The sequence below is a fragment of the Podarcis bocagei genome (genome assembly GCF_964188305.1).
Source record: "Podarcis bocagei genome assembly, chromosome: 5".
In the NCBI taxonomy this organism is placed as follows: domain Eukaryota; kingdom Metazoa; phylum Chordata; class Lepidosauria; order Squamata; family Lacertidae; genus Podarcis; species Podarcis bocagei.
In genome coordinates this window covers 92,211,692-92,230,600 of record NC_138129.1, presented here as the reverse complement: position 1 = coordinate 92,230,600, position 18,909 = coordinate 92,211,692, and the positions used below count along the sequence as shown (strand labels likewise).

At 48.5% G+C, this 18,909-nt stretch overlaps 1 protein-coding gene across 3 annotated transcripts in view; it reads left to right on the top strand.

Annotated features, from left to right (window-relative positions):
- The first annotated feature begins 5,234 nt into the window (after positions 1-5,234).
- The window catches only part of LOC308587043 (carboxyl-terminal PDZ ligand of neuronal nitric oxide synthase protein-like), a 72,218-nt gene continuing 58,543 nt past the window's right edge, over positions 5,235-18,909 (top strand). Inside the window, exon 1 of one of the 3 annotated variants that reach the window (XM_081194403.1) lies at positions 5,235-5,438. In XM_081194403.1, the coding sequence (XP_081050529.1) occupies positions 5,316-5,438 (123 nt within the window). In that variant the 5' untranslated portion in view covers positions 5,235-5,315. The remainder of the gene's footprint in view (positions 5,439-18,909) is intronic. The other 2 variants (XM_081194402.1, XM_081194400.1) reach the window with 2 other exon arrangements.

The window sequence follows — 18,909 nt, the reverse complement described above, 5'->3', positions numbered from 1 at the left end:
CAAAGCTGCATCTGGCGAGCCAGCGCAGCACACGGAACGCCGTTTACCTTCCCGCTGGTAAGCGGTACCTATTTATCTACTTGCACCCAGGGGTGCTTTCGAACTGCTAGGTTGGCAGGCGCTGGGACCGAGCAGCGGGAGCGCACCCCGCCACGGGGATTCGAACCGCCGACCTTTCGATCGGCAAGCCCTAGGCGCTGAGGCTTTAACCCACAGCGCCACCCGCGTCCCTACATAACATCCAACACACCAAAACCTCTCCTGCAATCATCCCTCGACTGGTTTTTCCTAAGAGCAACCCCTCTGGGCTCCAGTGCTTTCATACTGCTTGGCATTTCGTAGTAGGAAAGGAATTATAGGACAGCAAGTCACATTTTCTTAACTTTCTAGCTACGGAGATAGCAGGGAATGTGACCAGGGCTGAGGTGGAAGGAAAACTAGGTAGGTAAAAGTAAAAGGTAAAGGTAAAGGACCACTGGTTATGTCCAGTCAAAGGTGACTATGAGGTTGCGGCGCTCATCTCGCTTTCAGGCCGAAGGAGCCAGCGTTTGTCCACAGACAGCTTTCCGGGTCATGTGACCAGCAGCACTAAACTGCTTCTGGTGCAACAGGACACTGTGACGGAATCCAGAGTGCACGGAAATGCTGTTTACCTTCCCGCCGCAACAGTACCTATTTATCTACTTGCACTGGCGTGCTTTCAAACTGCTGGGTTTACAGGAACTGAGACAGAGCAATGGAGAACCCAGTCACGGGGATTCGAACCGCCGACCTTCTGATCAGCAAGCCCAAGAGGCCTGGTGGTTTAGACCACAGCACCACCCACGTCCCATGCATCCCTATACTATCCAGACACCATGGAGACATTGGGTGTCCTGCCCAGTGGTTCCAGTTCCAGCACATGGAGGCCCAAGCTGGTGCCTGGCCATGAATCTCCTCTCCCCATTTTTAATCTGATTTCCACAGCGGTTGTGGCTCAAGTCCTTCTGCTCACTTTTGGTTGCCTTGTTCCTTCACTGTTTGAGCACACGATTTTCAGTGTGCAGTCAGGCTTCCCTTGCATCTCTTCCAAGGGAGATTCTCCTATTCTTATACCCAAGGTGAGGGTTCCATAGGAACCCAGGGGACGAACAGACTGTGATTGTGGTCAGCTATTGGGCTGAATGATAGGGACGCGGGTGGCGCTGTGGGTTAAACCACAGAGCCTAGGACTTGCCAATCAGAAGGTCAGCAGTTCGAATCCCCGCGACAGGGTGAGCTCCCGTTGCTCGGTCCCTGCTCCTGCCAACCTAGCAGTTCATAAGCATGTCAGACTGCAAGTAGATAAATAGGTACCACTCCAGGGGGAAGGTAAATGGCGTTTCTGTGTGCTGCTCTGGTTCACCAGAAGTGGCTTAGTCATGCTGGCCACATGACCCGGAAGCTGTCTGCGGACAAATGCCAGCTCCCTTGGCCTATAGAACGAGATGAGCACGCAACCCCAGAGTCGGTCACGACTCGACCTAATGGTCAGGGGTCCCTTTACCTTTACCTATTGGGCTGAATGACCAACTACCTCAGATGGTGCCATTTTGACAGGCGAGAGACTATTTGAACCTCTCCGAAACATCTCATCCTGCCACAGAGCACAGACAAGATACTAAAGGAGGCCTCATATAACAATGGCTGTTGCATCCTTCTTTCCCACCCCCAGCCTTCATGGCAGGTACAGTGTGTATTTCTGGTCCTGTCTCTTTTTACATCGCAGATTCCTGCAATCTTGCCCATTCCACGCTCTCACGAGGTTGGTTTTCCTATCACTTGACATACAAGCTTCTCCAGGGAAGATCCCAAGTTAAGATGCTCATATATGCAAAGCAAAAGGACAACAGTCACCATAGAAGGAATACATTGATTTTAGTCCGAGAGCTCTACTGGATAAGAAGTTAGGCCTCAAACACCTCTGAAAGGTGCAAAAACACAGCACTGGAATATTTCCACTTCTGCAAAAGACATTTCCCTTTCAGGAAAACGAGAAAAGGCTCTCTCAATGGCAAAACCTTGTTCTTAGTGGATCTGAAAACAGCCAGAAATCTTCCTCAGCATTTAAAATGAGTTGGTGTGAGAAGCCATTTCTTGGGAGCTGCTGGAAATATCTCTTGCCAATTTCCCCCAAACACTCGACAGGTGGCACCAGAGCTTGGCTTTTATGGGAGGCCAGTATAGCTGATTCGGCCTTGAAAAGGATGAAGCAAACACAGCTTACAATTTTCCTATCGGCGGGAAGCTTTGCAAAGGAGCTTGGAGGCAGAAATCTAGGTCCCCGTCAGAGCCCTCACATTTTCCTGGTTTCAGGGAGGAAGCACAAGGACTGGGGTGCCAGGGGTGTGTGTCAACAGTTGCCTAGAGTTGCCAAAAAAGGTGCCACATGTTGAACCACCTTGGACTAGGAAATGTTTTACAGCATACATTCATGGATTGACATCTGATGAATTGTGTTGCACTCAATAAAAGCTTCTGCCATAATCACCTGGTATCCTTTAAGGTGCCATCAGACTCTGTCTCCACTGCTGATTAGGGGATGCTGAGGTGAATTAATTATTACTTGGGTGTGTGTGGTATTGGGTGGTTGTTTTTATTCTGATCTTTTCTGTGAACCGCCCAGAGACCTCCGGGTATAGGGAGGAATAAACCCAATAAGTAAAATAATAATAATAATAATAATAATAATAATAATAATAATAATAATAATAATAATAATTACTTAGGCTAGGGCAGCTGCAAATGTTCTACACATTTCCACAGTGGGACAGTAAGGAAAACAATGCAAATCTCCTTCAGGAGAAGACGACTGTCTATGCCTGTTGATCACTCAGCATTAGTCTGCAAAGCAGGCAGGGCATTATTAAGACTCGTATAAGCGATGACAAACCTAGACAGCATCTTAAAAAGCAGAGACAAAGGTCCATATAGTTAAAGCTATGGTTTTCCCAATAGTGATGTATGGAAGTGAGAGCTGGACCATAAAGAAGGCTGATCGCCAAAGAATAGATGCTTTTGAATTATGGTGCTGGAGGAGACTCTTGAGTCCCGTGGAGTGCAAGAAGGTCAAACCTCTCCATTCTGAAGGAAATCAGCCCTGAGTGCTCACTGGAAGGACAGATCCTGAAGCTGAGGCTCCAAGACTTTGGCCACCTCATGAGAAGAGAAGACTCCCTGGAAAAGACCCTGATGTTGGGAAAGATGGAGGGCACAAGGAGAAGGGGACAACAGAGGACGAGATGGTTGGACAGTGTTCTTGAAGCTACCAGCATGAGTTTGACCAAACTGCGGGAGGCAGTGGAAGACAGGAGTGCCTGGCGTGCTCTGGTCCATGGGGTCACGAAGAGTCGGACACGACTAAACGACTAAACAACAATAAATATTATTCCTGCCCCTCCTTATTAGTGATGCAGTATACCTCTATATTCCTTCTAGAAGCCTCATTGTTGGGTACAGCATCTTGCTAATGTGGCATAATAATCCTTCAAGCCCCATAATAAAGTGTTGGGATCCTTGTGTGGCATGCATTGCTATCCCAAAAGGCAAGAACGGCAGCTTTGAAGTGCATTGGAGCAGTTGCCTACATCGATTAATGAATCAGGGCAGAACTGGGAGTGCAGAAAAAGAAATCCTGCTGGCAGAGATTATAGTGGGAATGGACAACCGCTGTGTCGTGATCTTTGCACGCAGAAGGCCCCGAGCGCAAGGTCACACACCCAGAACAACCACCCACATTTGCAATAAAATAATAAATGGATTTATTTCGCTTTTCAGCTTCAAACTTTACAGTCACATATCCAACTGAAATGGGGTTTAAAATTCACAGCATGTTACACGTTGAAAGAAAATTATATGAAAATGATGTGCTGTTAGCTGTGCTTTTCTTCTGGGGCGTACGCAGACCCCTAAACATTTTGTGAATCTAAGTCTGGCCTCCTTGAGGGGCAGTATTTCAACATGAGTAGGAAAATAGAGTACCCCTAAACATTATTTTTAGGGGGGGGGAAGCACTGACCGTTGGTATTTAACTTTTGCTAGTCAGTTAGCAAAAATGTATAAATGTATACAAAAATGTATAAAACAGGGTCAAATGTACGCTGGAAATGTAAGGAAAAAGAAGGCACCTTTTATCCTATGTGGTGGAAATGTAAGGTAGTAAAAGAATTTTGGGAAATGATATATAATGAGTTGAAAAAAATGTTTGACATAACCTTTGCTTTAAAAAAAGAAGCCTTTTAGGAATTCTAGGTGCCGATATCCCAAGGGAGCAGAAAAGACTATTTATGTATGCAACCACGGCTGTGCGGGTTATTGGACCAGAGATGGGGAAAAGCTTCACTTGTTTTTTCCTCTCAGACATTTTATACTGTATAGTTTGCGGCGGACCACCCCACCTGCCAAAAAAGAGGACATCACTTTGCAATTGACACGAAGCATACTGTATGTAGATTTGTGCAAATATTCTGCAAGGGCTGACTTCCTCCCCCCTTTTTCTGCGGTTCCTTCAGTTTATTTTTTAATAACTGCTGCATATCCAAATTAATTTACTTTACTCATTTAATTATCTACTCTGCAGGCTATTGCAACAATCCTGCCTTTGTTTTTATCCGTTTGCAATTTATTCAAGGAACCATTTCCATTCTTCTATAAAAAGTTCATCTTGATTTCTTATTCTTCCGGTAAGTTTCGCCTTCTCTGCATATTCCATAAGTATTTTTTATTATCCGTTCTCCCTTTGCTTCTTTCCATTTTCGGGCAAGTAGCATTCTTGCCGCTGCAGTCGCATACATGAATAAATTTCTATATAATTTAGGCTCGAATTCCCAGTCCAGTTTCAAGCCGGCGGCCCGCCCCCCCCCCCCCCCGGTACCGCCCGGCTTCTCCCTTTGCGCCGGAGCCGCCGACTCGACGGCTTTTCCTGCTACACGGAAGCCGCCTTGGGGGGTCCTATCGCTTTTCCGACCCCCGGGACGGAGAGAGGGTGGTCCGGACGGAGAGGAAGCGCGCCCGGCGGGTCTCCTTGGCCAGGACGGCGCGCCGCCGCTCGACAGCTACGCCGATCGCGGACGGGGCGGGCGCAGCTTCGCCCGGCCGCGCGGCTCCTCCTTCCCGGGCGGCGCATGCCGGGAAGCGGCGGCGGCGTGCGCTCTCCCGACCGGAGCTTCCTCGGGGCGGTGCCGTCCCGGGGCCCGCCTCCCCGGGTTGAGGCCGAGGGGCCGCCGCCGGACCGAGGGAGCGCCAGGACAGCGCGATCGCCCGTCCGCCTGCGACTTCCCGCCGCCCTCCTCCCCGCGATGCCCGTCGGGGCCTCCCCGTCGGCCAAGACCCGCTACAGCCTGGTGGACGACCGGCACGACCTGCGCGTCCCGCTGCACAACGACGACGCCTTCCAGCACGGCATCGCCTTCGAGGCCAAGGTAGGCGCCCAGCGAGAGGTCGAGAGGGCTCCTGAGCACGTACAGAAAGCCTCTCCCTTCCGAGGCGCGCGCTCGGGAGCGCTTCTCCCAGCGGTGCTTGGTGGGGAGGGCAATTGGCCTCATCTGTTCCTTGGGATGCGGTTGTGCGCTCTGCACGTGCTCCAGAGCACCCTTGCTCCGCATCTGGATGCCAGCCTCGACGGGGGAGAAGGGAGTGGATGGGCGAGCCCGGGTTCGAGTCGAAGGAAAGAGCGCTTTGGACGGGGGGGGGCGGTCCTGTTGTCTCACAAGGCTCGCCCGTGCCAAGGCGAGGAGGTAGTTCCGAGTCTGCTTGTGCCCCGCGCAAAGGGCACGAGGTCTGCCCAGGGAGTGGGCACCGAGCAACCTGGCTTTCCTGGGTGCCCCTTCCTGGTGCCCTTTGCTGGGATCTCCAATAATAACCTCAAATATACCAATTTATAATACAGTTATTAATAGCGATAGCCTGCTGGGATCTCCGAGTCCCAGAGTGGCACCTGGCTCCGCTCGGGAGCAGGTGCCCTTTGTCTCTTGTTTGCCAAGCAGGCAGGTGTGCCCTTTTCTTCCCCTCCCTGCCTGGAGAGAAACAGGGCAGCGCTTACCCACCTGCCCTCTCCGCTCTTGGCTTGCTCTGAATCAGGAGGGGAGGCCCTGGGCAAAGGCAGCTGGGCATCTCAGGTTGCTGGTGCCAGCTTTGTGCTGGGGTCCCTGCCATGGCGCCCGCAGGCGCTGCCCCCTTCATCTTGGGGGGTGGCTTTTGCTTCTCCCCTCCCCTTTTAAAAGGACATAGAGTTGAAGGACGAAGTTGAAATTCGCTTTGCTTTCCAGTCCTCAGTCAGAGCGATGGAGAGAAAGGGTGGGTGGGTGTGATTCTGGGGGGAGAAAGATGGTGCGGGGGGGGGGAATGTGGGGTGCCACCGGAGCCGAGGGGGAGAGAGGGGTGACATCTTCTTTTTCTTCTTCGGCGATCACTCGTAGCCGAGTAAGATTGTCTTCCATAAACACGGTTTTAACAATGAGTCCATAAGTGACTGTGGAGGCCAATTCTGGATCCACACGTCCTTCCACAGTGGGGACATTGGTTTCCTGGCGGGAGTTGATCATGGTGTGGGTTTGCCAAGCGTGCCTTCCTCTTAGCGCGTTTCTCCCTTGCGTCCTGAGTTCGAGTGTCTTCCGAGCCCATGACACCTTTGGTAAAGACTGTTCTCCAACTGGAGTGCTCGCAGGCCAGTGTTTCCCAGTTGTCGGTGTTTATACTACATTTTTTTAGATTTGCCTTGAGAGAGTCTTTAAACCTCTTTTGTTGACCACCAGCATTACGCTTTCCGTTTTTAAAGTTCGGAATAGAGTAGTTGCTTTGGAAGATGATTGGGTGACATAGTACTTGAGAAAGGAGGCTGGATCCAGTAAAACGAGTAGCTGTTGAAATTGCATTTTAAAAATGTGTCGTTCCCCCCCAGCAACCCCTGTCCTGCTTCACCCTTCACCTCAGCCAGAAAGCTTTCTCTCTGCCACATACTTTGGCACAGCCTCATAATGGACCCTGACTGCGTTATGCTGATCGCCCATTGCTTAAAACAATGACAACAACCTAAATGAGAACAAAAACGATGACAACAACCTATTGCTCATTCCGCCTCTAAAGCATGCAACATTGGCCTTATTATTATTATGTATTGAATTTATATACCGCCCTATACCTGGGAGTCTCAGGGCGGTTCGCAGAATAAAATCAAGATATGAAACCACAAAATACATAAGAAAAACAACAACCCAATAGCCCCCTCAAAAAAAAAAACATTTTAAAAGGGCATAGGATGTTAATCAGGTCAACCAAAGGAATGTGTTTGGCTGGCGCCTAAAGGTGTCTAATGAAGGCGCCAGGCGAACTTTCTTGGGGAGTGCATTCCACAGACAGGGAGCCACTGCAGAAAAGGCCCCGTTCTCGTGTTGCCACCCTCTAGACCTCTCAAGGAGGAGGCACACGAAGGAGGGCCTCGGAAGGTGATCTCAGGGTCTGGGTAGGTTCATATGGAAAGAGGCTGTCTTTTAGGTGTTGCAGTCCTGAAGGTTTTATAGGTCAAAGCCAGCACTTTGAATTGGGCCCGGAAACTAATTGGTAGCCAGTGCAGTTGGACCAGGATCGGTGTAATGTGCTCAAACCGTCTTGCTCCGGTGAGCAACCTGGCTGCTGAATTCTGCCTTATCATAAGGCAAGCAAGGGCAGGAAGCAACGGAAGACAGAAGCAGGCATTGCATCTTAGCAGTGCCAGGGAGAGGAGTGTGGGAATAGGTTGGACTCATGGATAGAGCAGTAGGCCATCTGGTGTGGGGCTCCGTACGGAGACAACTTACCCATGTGAGTAAGTGTAGGAGGGGAACAAAATGGGCAAGTAAGAGGAAATTTGAGCGTCCATGGAGGGAATATTGTGATCTGCTTTGGAAAGACACTTGGTTTTGCAAAGCAGCATGCATTAAATAAATCAATAAATCAAATTAGGCGGACGTATTGCGGCAAACAACAGGGACGCGGGTGGCGCTGTGGGTTAAACCACAGAGCCTAGGGCTTGCCGATCAGAAGCTTGGCGGTTTGAAACCGCGACGGGGTGAGCTCCAGTTGCTCGGTCCCTGCTCCTGCCAACCTAGCAGTTCGAAAGCACATCAAAGTGCAAGTAGATAAATAGGTACCGCTCCAGCGGGAAGGGAAACGGCGTTTCCGTGCACTGCAATGGTTCACCAGAAGCGGCTTAGTCATGCTAGCCACATGACCTGGAAGCTGTACACTGGCTCCCTCGGTCAGTAAAGCCAGATGAGCGCCGCAACCCCAGAGTCGGTCATGACTGGACCTAATGGTCAGGGGTCCCTTTACATTTACCTATTGCAGCAAACAGACTCTGGGAGTTTTGTAACCTGCACCGACACAGAATCACAAAAAAGTCCACACCAGCAATTGGTACCCAAATTTCCGTTCCTGCTTATGTATGTTCCATCCTATGTGTTATCCAACTTAATGCTACATTTCCATGTTGGATAAAAGTAAGTAATATTCAGGAATGATGCCTTATTATGTGTTTGGACAGGTACTCTATTGCCCTCTAAACATTAGACTGCTGTTTGTCTCCCATAATCATTTCTCCCCCTCTTAAATTGCATGCAGTGATTATTTTCTTCTTTTTTTAAAAAAAGCATCAGGTTAGGCACATTTCCACCTGTTCACCAATCCCCCGTTCATTCTTTGTGTAGTTGTGAGGCAGGATTCTGACATCGCCCAGCCCTGACTAGTTCTGAATGTTGTCGCTGTTTTATTAATTTTTTCATTTTACATGTGCATCAATGCAATTAACAAACATGTCATTAAAACATTATAGAATGTCATTATTGCTCTCTGCTATCATCATGAATTTGCACGTGTGACACAGACACTTCTGGCTATACGGGGCCTTGTGTTCATTTTTTAATTTTTATTTTCGTAAGCTGGCAACATGGGTTATGATGAACTTTAAAGCACTAGCAGGCTTGCAAATAGTTGCTTTCCTGGTTGCTTAGGACAAATAAGAATTGCCTAGGTAACCAGGCAAGAACTTAGCTCTTTCTTGAGCACAAATGAATCACACAGATATGTTGGGGCGGGCAGACTAGGGTTTTTGTTTTGTTTATGATAGATATTTAGTTAGAGTTAAATAATGTGGAGGGTGTTATTATTTTTGTTTGTTACTATGTTGTGCAGTTTTGTGTTTTTATATTGTAAACTGCCCTGTGAGCTTTGGATAAAAGGTGAAATAAAATATATGAATGAATCAATAAAATAAGAGTTGGGCAGATTTTCAAATGTTGATTATTGTTAAGAAATTAACTGCACTGGAACAACAAAATGGTTTTGACTTTTCCCAACTCTCCATAATGTAATGTCTCACTTGCAGCAGTATTTCGTATGTTTACTTCAGTCGGCGCCTCTCACCTTCCATGGGGCAAGCAGAATTTAGTTCCACACATCTCGTCGCATCGTTTCCCAAGCTTGGAATTTTAATGGGACTCCCTTCTGACTAGACTGCATTCACTTTTCTGATGTTTCCTTACCTGATTTTTTGAATACGTTTAATTCCATCTTTCCCGTGACATAAAAGCCACTTCTAGAAATCTAGTGGGAGTTTAGCACTCATTTCCATGTTAAACTGCTTCCGGGGAGGAAAAATGAGTTTGCAGTATTGTTAACCTGGAAAATAACGGGAGTTTTGCACTGCAGTTTGGCAAGGTTTTCATGGCTCAAGCTGTGTGATGAATTTTGGGCTGATATTCCGGCACACAGTTATTTCCTGCCAATTTTGTGAGTGAAATGGGGACGGAGGGACTGGAGACAGAAGCCCTGCTGTAGAATCAAGATCAATGAAATGCTGAATCTTCTTGTCAGCTGGGGAGATGGTTGTCCCATCAGCTGGCCTTATTTGAGGACTGTAGCCATTAATTAAGATACTGCTTCCCATTGCTAGAATGAAGTGGACAGGACAGTGATGGGTGCAAAACACGACCAGATCCAGATGTTCTCTGGGTGATATGTGACTGAGTGTGTGGTTGACGGACACCATTAAAGGAACATCAGAGATGTTGTTCTTCTCTGGGTTAATCTCTGTGTTAATCATGCTCAGGATGCATGATGTCAAGTGCAAAGCATGGAGATTCTGAGCTGTACTGAAAAAATATAATGTGTAAATGGCTTTAAAAGGGTATTGCAACTCTTAAGATGGGCAGTTCCAAGGTGCTGGCATTTTAGGCCATCTTCTGAATTTGCACTGCTTGCCCTTGAATTTCTTCGGAAGGTTCAGTTCTTTTTGGCAGGCTCAGTTCTTCCACCTCTCCACAGTTACACACATTAGCCTTGCTGACATATTTAGCATTCAATATTTCCATAGCTTGATATACAAAGTTCCTCTGATACCGATGTTTCCAAATGGTGGATTTTCCCAGAAATGTTTGAGTAATCTTTCTGCATCCTTCTGATAACCTGTGTTGGTGCTTTAGCAATGCGCTGTGGTCTAAACCACTGAGCCTCTTGGGCTTGCCGATCAGAAGGTCAGTAGTTCGAATCCCCATGACGGAGTGAGCTCCCGTTGTCCTGTCCCAGCTCCTGCCAACCTACCAGTTCAAAAGCACGCCAGTGCAAGTAGATAAATAGGTACCACAGTGGCAGGAAGGTGAACAGCGTTTCCGTGCGCTCTGGCTTCCGTCACGGTGTCCCGTTGCGCCAGAAGCGGTTTAGTCATGCTGGCCACATGACCCAGAAAGCTGTCTGCGGACAAACGCTGGCTCCCTCAGCCTGAAGCAAGATGAGCACCGCAACCCCATAGTCTCATTTGACTGGACTTAACCGTCCAGGGGTCCTTTACCCTATTCCCTCTCCCGCTGCTTTAAGTCTGAAAGAGCCCAAAGTATTGGTGTTTGCAAGCAGGCTGTTCTGTTGTGCCAGAGGGGCCCAGATTCCTGTTGGAGATTCCATTCTACCTTTTGGTTCAGACGTGGAACTATTGCATGTCATATGTCTGTTTACATTCCAGCTCTGTTTGCTGGCATAAGCGGAACATCCGTTGTGTTGCTTTTGCTTCTCTGTCTCTCTCGGAAGGACGGCAAAGAGAGACGACATGTTCCTTTGCCTTGATTTATGTTTAATAAATCCGTAGTTTGTTTAGTATGCCTTCATATGCCTCAAGCCTCTTTCATTGCTCAGTTTTGCTCTGCGAAATAAACTGTGTCCATGTCAGCAGACTTGGGTCACTGATTTATGTCGCACCAGAGGTCGGAGGATCTTCGCAGCGTGACGGTTGGAAGGAGACGATCAAGCTAGGGGCTAGCCAGCTGGCCTTTTGACCCATGGGGTAGCAGTAAGACTGTGCTTTTAGAGCTGGACAACTGCACTGACCTCTCATTATTCCCCACCCCCCTTCTGCCATTATCTAGCATTGGGAACGATAATAATAATAATCATAATCATAATCATAATCATAATCATAATCATAATAATTTACTATTTATACCCCGCCCATCTGACTGTACTATAATACATCAAACATTAAAAGCTTCCCGAAACAGGGCTGCCTTCAGATGTCTTCTAAAAGCCTGGTAGTTGTTGTTCTCTTTGACATCTGGTGGGAGGGTGTTCCACAGGGAAGGCACCACTACCGAGAAGGCCCTCTGCCTGGTTCCCTGTAACTTGGCTTCTCGCAGTGAGGGAACCGCCAGAAGGCCCTCGGTGCTGGACCTCAGTGTCCGGGTAGAACGATGGGGGTGGAGACGCTCCTTCAGATATACTGGACCGAGGCCGTTTAGGGCTTTAAAGGTCAGCACCAACACTTCAAATTGTGCTCGGAAACGTACTGGGAGCCAATGTAGGTCTTTCAAGACTGGTGTTATGTGGTCTCGGCGGCCGCCCCCAGTCACCAGTCTAGCTGCCGTGTTCTGGATTAGTTGTAGTTTCTGGGTCACCTTCAAAGGTAGCCCCACGTAGAGCGCATTGCAGTAGTCCAAGCGGGAGATAACCAGAGCATGCACCACTCTGGCGAGGCAGTCCGCAGGCAGATAGGGTCTCAGCCTGCGTACCAGATGGAGCTGGTAAACAGCTGCCCTGGATACAGATTTGACCTGTGCCTCCATGAACAGCTGTGAGTCCATGGACAGCTGTGAAGGTGAGATCATGAATGCCCATTTCCCCTGAGGTGGAACACAGTGGGGAAGTGGGTATTGGATCTTGTACCTCTGGGAGGAGTGCAACAGGAAGACAAGAAGCTTGGAGGACCTCCAAGCTTGACACAGTCTTTCCCAGTGATCTGGGAACCCTGACTGTTGGAAATAGATAGAAATGCATTGCTAGTTTTCCTATAATATCTGGGCTAATTTGATCGAAGGAGGGTGACTTGCCCAAGGTCTCGCCTGAGATAGGTCAGGCCTGAAGCTGTGCTTTCCAGATCTAAGCCCAACTTGTCATCAGTTCCTACTGGGCACAGAGCCAGTACAGTGGTACCTCGGGTTACAGACGCTTCAGGTTATAGACTCCACTAACCCAGAAATAGTACCTCAGGTTAAGAACTTTGCTTCAGGATGAGAACAGAAATCGTGCGGCGGCAGTGGGCGGCTCCATTAGCTAAAGTGGTACCTCAGGTTAAGAACAGTTTCAGGTTAAGAATGGACCTCCGGAACGAATTAAATTCTTAACCCGATGTACCACTGTAAAACTCCGCAACTGGATGTTCATAAACAAAGCATCATCTTCATGCCATCTGTGTATAAGACAGCTTTTCACAGCGGTGGCTAAGCTCTGCCCACCATGGGGATATTGGGTTCCCCCCAGATCTCCCCCAATGGCTGCCCAGGCTGGCTGGCTGGGGCTGATGTATGTTGGATCCCAATGACACCCAAAAGGCCACAGATCTGCCACCCACGTTGTACAACTGCTACACTCTGTAAAAACTCTTTGCTGAAATATTTTGGCAGCAGGTTCCTCCGCCCAGTTTGGGGTGAGTTAATTACTACTCTCTCTAAATCCCATTTCCTCTGGTTTTGAACTGTGGAGCAATTCATTTCATGTCGGAAACAACAACGACAAAAAGTTCACAAAGGAGAGCGGGGTGGTGGCAGGCAGGTGGGCAAACGCCAGCTCTCTGGTTAGGTGTCAGGACAAGCAAAGTTGCATGTGCTGTTCAAACAACGGAGGAGAGGGAGAGAAGGCTATGCAAAAAGCTGAGCTGGGAGAAGTTTGTGCGAAACGGCAAAAGACACATGAATATTCCTTTCATAGAAAGACTGAGCTTTCGGCGTGGGGAGAGAGGGTTTTATTCTGCCAGGAGAACTAATTTGGCAGAAGAAGAAGATGGCATTTTCATATTATAAATGGCATGCATTCCCGGGCCGCATTACTCCTGCTCTGGCTTTTTAAATACCGTATTTTTCGCTCTATAAGACGCACCAGACCATAAGACTCACCTAGTTTTTGGACGAGGAAAACAAACAAAAAAAATATTCTGAATCTCAGAAGCCAGAATAGCAAGAGGGATCGCTATGCAGTGAAAGCAGCAATCCCTCTTGCTGTTCTGGCTTCTGGGATAGCTGCGCAGCCTGCATTCGCTCCATAAGACGCACACACATTTCCCCTTACTTTTTAGGAGGGAAAAAGTGAGTCTTATAGAGCAAAAAATACGGTACCTTCCGACAGTTCTACATGTTTTATTTTGCAACCAGGACGTGGGTGGCGTTGTGGTCTGAACCACAGAGCCTCTTGGGCTTGCCAATCAGAAGGTTGGCGGTTTGAATCCCCGTGACGGGGTGAGCTCCCGTTGCTCTGTCCCAGCTCCTGCATTTCCGTGCGCTCTGGTTTCTGTTGCACCAGAAGCGGTTTAGTCCTGCTGGCCACATGACCCGGAAAGCTGTCTGTAGACAAACGCCGGCTCCCTCGGCCTGAAAGCAAGATGAGCGCCGCAACCCCAGAGTCGGTTACGACTGGACCTAATGGTCAGGGGTCCCTTTACCTTTACCTTTACCAACTACTGAAGTAAAATATTACTGAGCATGAACTATGCACATCAGATATTTAAAGAATATTCTCTATTAACATTTGTAAATAATAATTATGAGAATTTTTGGAAGCAACACTCTTAGGACGGGCAGAAATTCAGCAGATGATGTTTTCCCGATCGTTGCTAATGCAGGGCTGAATTCTTAGTAAAGGTAAAGGGACCCCAGACAGTTAAGTCCAGTCATGAACAACTCTGGGGTTGTGGCGTTCATCTCGCTTTACTGGCCAAGGGAGCCGGCGTTTGTCCGCAGACAGTTTTTCCGGATCATGTGGCCAGCATGACTAAGCTGCTTCTGGCAAACCAGAGCAGCGCACGGAAACGCTGTTTACCTTCCCGCCAGAGCGGTACCAATTTATCAACTTGCACTTCAACGTGCTTTCAAACTGCTAGGTTGGCAGGAGCTGGGACCGAGCAACGGGAGCTCACCTCTGTCTTGGGGATTCGAACTGCTGACCTTCTGATGGGCAAGCCCAAGGCTTAGTGGTTTACACCACAGCACCACCCGCGTCCCCTAGATTCTTACTACCTAGCTCTTAGGACATAGTACTTCTTTTAAGAAACAAAAAACTCAAAACCTATTCACATGAAGAGTTAGACACAACTAAACCTAGTGGAATCATTGCGCTGAAGAACACCAACTCTTTATAGGACTGGTCTGTGATCCATCCAGCTCCTCTGAGCGAATTGTAATTCTGGGTAACAGGTCTACTCAGATTGAAGTTTGCGTGTGAGATGATGAACTGTTTGGACATGTATGTGTTTAGGTAGAGTTAAAGAAAGATGGTTAAACATTGTGCAGCGTTGCCTTGTGCATATTTTCTCGGCCATTCCATCCCATAACTGCCCACCCCCATGCATGTGCCTTTTCTCCATGCACGAGCCCTGATTAAGATATTCTGAAAGTTAAAGAGTAGGCAATTTAGGGTGTCGGCCTAAATGCACAGCAGTTAGTGCCTGGCAAGGAGCGAGTTCAAGGAGCCTGCTTTGGTTGAGATGGAGATAAGGTAGGTGACAATTCCCTTGTGCGTCTCCTTGCCTCTTAAAGAATGTTTAGCGCTGGACCCAAATGCCTTCCAGTCCGGTTCCTTCTGCTACTCAGTGCAAGATTGGTTCTAATCTGCATTTGGGGCTATAATTGTAAAGCATTCCTGTTTCTCAAATTGCAGGGAGTACGATTTTGAATTAAGTACGAGGAACCTGAAAGGGGAGTTTAGAACCAGAACTGGCTCCCCAGGAGGTTGTGAAATCATCTGACTTGAGGAAGTTTTCCAGAAAGGAGAAGTTACTGGGGTGGTTTAGACATAGGTGGTCACAGGGGCATGGAAATGGTGTAAAAGGATGGGAAAATGATTCCCCCAACCATGAAAGCCTTTTCTCCCCAAGCAATTGAGGGGGAGGGTGAAAGTGGAGTACCAGTGTCCAGTACAGACCCTCCAAGTGTCCCTATTTTCCAGGGACAGTCCCAGATTTACAGAAGCCATCCCGGTTTCTGATTTGATCCCGGAATGTCCCGGTTTTTCTTAGGACATGCCAGTTTTCATCAGTGAAATGTTGGAGGGTCTGGAGTTATGTGACCCACAAGTCAAGGAGATAAGATACAGCCTTAATCTTATCTTATCTTATCTTAAGATACAGACATCTGCCCTGTATTGGGTAGGTTTTTTAAATGCTTAATATTTCATTATGTTTATTTATTTGGTTTTTCAGATTACAATTTTACAACCACATATCCAACATGCAACATAAAAAACAACATCCCGAAGAATCTCCTGGACTGCTCCCCTTTGTGGGTCCTATTGTTAATCATTTCCTCCTGTATCTTTTATAATAATCCAGTTCTTTTATCTCTCGATTGTATCCAAAATTCACCATTAAACTGCAAGTCGTATTCCAACCCTACAAATGATTTTAACTGTTTACAATGGACTTTAAGATAAATTATGAATTTTCCCCATTTCAGCATAAGCCATCAACTTTATCTTCGGGACTTTATCTTCTTTTCATCTCTGGGCCAATAACATCCATGCAGCCATGGTCACATACATAAATAGTCTTTTCTGCTCCCTTGGGATTTCGGCACCTAAAATTCCTAAAAGAAAGGCCCCATGGGTTTTTTTATAGAAAAAGTTATTTTAAATATTTTTTCCAGTTCATTATATATCAGTTTGTTTGTTTTGAAGGGAAGGGAGGTTCAGAGATTAATGCCTCCCCCTTGCACATATCTAAAGCAGATCTGTCAGTCAGGATTCTCTTCCGATAGAAAAAGGGTTTAACAGGTGGGTGGTGTCCAGGGCCGCCTTAAGCACATCTGGCGCTGTGGTGCAAAGATCCCTCCGGCACCACCCCCTGGGCAACTCCAAAACAAGGGAGGGGGTGGTGGAAAATGTCCTATGCCTCTTCCACTGCCCCGATCCCCAGCGTGGTGGCGGCGATCAAGCAGGAAAACGTGCTGGCGGACATGCTCTCCGGTGTCAGGGCGCCCGAGAAGGCAGCCCAGGAAGGCTGCGCGCCACCTTTCACCAGAAAGCAGGAGAAGGACAATGACCGGGAGGAGGACTGTCTTTAGCAGATGCAGGGGTTTGGGAGGGAAGCTGCGCTACCGCCAGCCATATACCGTACTTTTCGCCCTATAAGACGCACCCGACCATAAGACGCACCTACTTTTTAGAGGAGGAAAACAAGAAAAAAAAAATCTGAATCAAATGTTGTTAAAGAGGAAGGAGGAGGGAGGATCAGGCTAAGGAGCTACCGGTCAGTCCGCCCCTTTGGGGAAGCTGGATCTGCTGGCCACCTAACAGGGTTGTCCCTGCTGGGGGGATCGGAGGAGGCAGGCGAGACGAAGCGACACTCTTCAGCGAAGTGGGAGGAGGAAAGGAAGGGAGCCCTTAGGGAGCCCTTCCTTTCCTCCTCCCACTTCGCTGAAGAGGCGCTGCGCTGCTCTGCTCTGCTGAAAACCCAGCAGAGCAAGAGAGATTGCTGCGCAGCGCCTCTTGGTCTGCTGGCTTCCCAGCGAAGCAGGATGAGGGACGGAAGGGGCTCCCTATGGGCTCCCTTCCGTCCCTCATCGTGCATGGCTGTGAAGGCAGCACAGCAAGAGGCGCTGCGCAGCTCTCGCTCTCACTCTGCTGGGTTCAGCGATAGCTGCGCAGCCTGCATTCGCCCCATAAGACACACACACATTTCCCCTTCCTTTTTAGGAGGAAAAAAGTGCGTCTTATAGAGCGAAAAATACAGTAGTTGGCGGGGCGCAGCTGGCGGGCGTGCAGGGAAAGGGGAGGCTGCCGGCAAAGCCACGCAGCTCCCCCACTCGCTAGGGCGCCCCTGAGAGGCGTGCGCCCTTGCGCAACAGATCACTAAGACCAATGGGAAAGACGGCTCTGGCGATGTCTCTGAAACTCCCTTTGCCGGGCCTACATTAGCTGCTTATGTGCTGCTTATATGGGAAAGATAAGGAGTGGAGAGAAGGGGTGGCTTTGTTGCTTAGCCTAGCACACAGCATGCGCCCCTTGATTTCTTAATGGTTCATTTTACATATCAAAAATCCCTGCATATTTTACAAAAACTATACCATTTCGCATTCCGTTATTGCATCCATCAAAGCTTGTTTACACTGTTGAATTTATCTCAGTGCCGCCAGTGTTTTCAGTTTTAGTTCCAGGGCCGTCTTAAGCATATCCGGCGCCGTGGTGCAAAGCTCCCCTGTCACCCCCACTTTCCCAGAGTTTTCGACCTTTTTTTAGGGCTGGAGGAGGCAGGCAGCGGCTGGAGGGCAGCTCCTCCGGCGGGGAAGAGGTGGAGGCTGGACACAGCACCTCCTGGCTCAGCTGGCCGCTTCGTGCCGCGGTGGCCACAGCAGGCAGCACACCGAGTGAACGGGCCTGTGCCAAGTGAGCAAGGGCGTGTGAGCTGCTCCCGCCGAGTGCCAGCTCGGTTTTTTCCCTTTTAGCCTTCTGGCTCCCCGCAGAATTCAGCGCCTGCAGGCTAAAAGGGGAAAAACCGAGCCAACATTCGGCTGGAGCGGTGCACGCACCATTGCTCACTCAGCCCACTTGTTCAGTGTTCCCCAGACTCTCGCTTGGCACCTTCCAGAACTTGGCGCCCTGGCGCCCTGCGCCACCAGCCTCTATGGGTAAGACGGGCTGGTTACTCCCCATATATTCAATAAACCTTTTCAAATCTTCTTGTTCTCTTATTCCATAAATTAAGTCTGCAAGCTGTGCATATTGAGTCAACTTAAGTTGCCATTCTTCTTTGTTTGGGACCTCGCTCGTTTTCCATTTTTGGGCTAACGAAACATGGGCTTCAGTAGTGGCATACATAAGTAACCTTTTTTGACACCTGGGAATTTCAGTCTGAATTATCCCCAACAGAAAGGACTCTAGTTTAGTACTTTAAACATTTTTTTCACTTCATTATGCATCATTTCCCAGTACTTTTTTACCCTTTTACGTGTCTTGTTGTTGTTGTTTAGTCGTTTAGTCGTGTCCGACTCTTCGTGACCCCATGGACCAGAGCATGCCAGGCACACCTGTCTTCCACTGCCTCCCGCAGTTTGGTCAAACTCATGCTGGTAGCTTTGAGAACACTGTCCAACCATCTCGTCCTCTGTTGTCCCCTTCTCTTTGTGCCCTCCATCTTTCCCAACATCAGGGTCTTTTCCAGGGAGTCTTCTCTTCTCATGAGGTAATCAAAGTATTGGAGCCTCAGCTTCAGGATCTGTCCTTCCAGTGAGCACTCAGGTCTGATTTCCTTAAGAATGGATAGTTTTGATCTTCTTGCAGTCCATGGGACTGCAAGAGTATCCTCCAAGCACCATAATTCAAAAACATCAATTCTTTGGCGATCAGCCTTCTTTATGGTCCAGCTCTCACTTCCATACATCACTACTGGGAAAA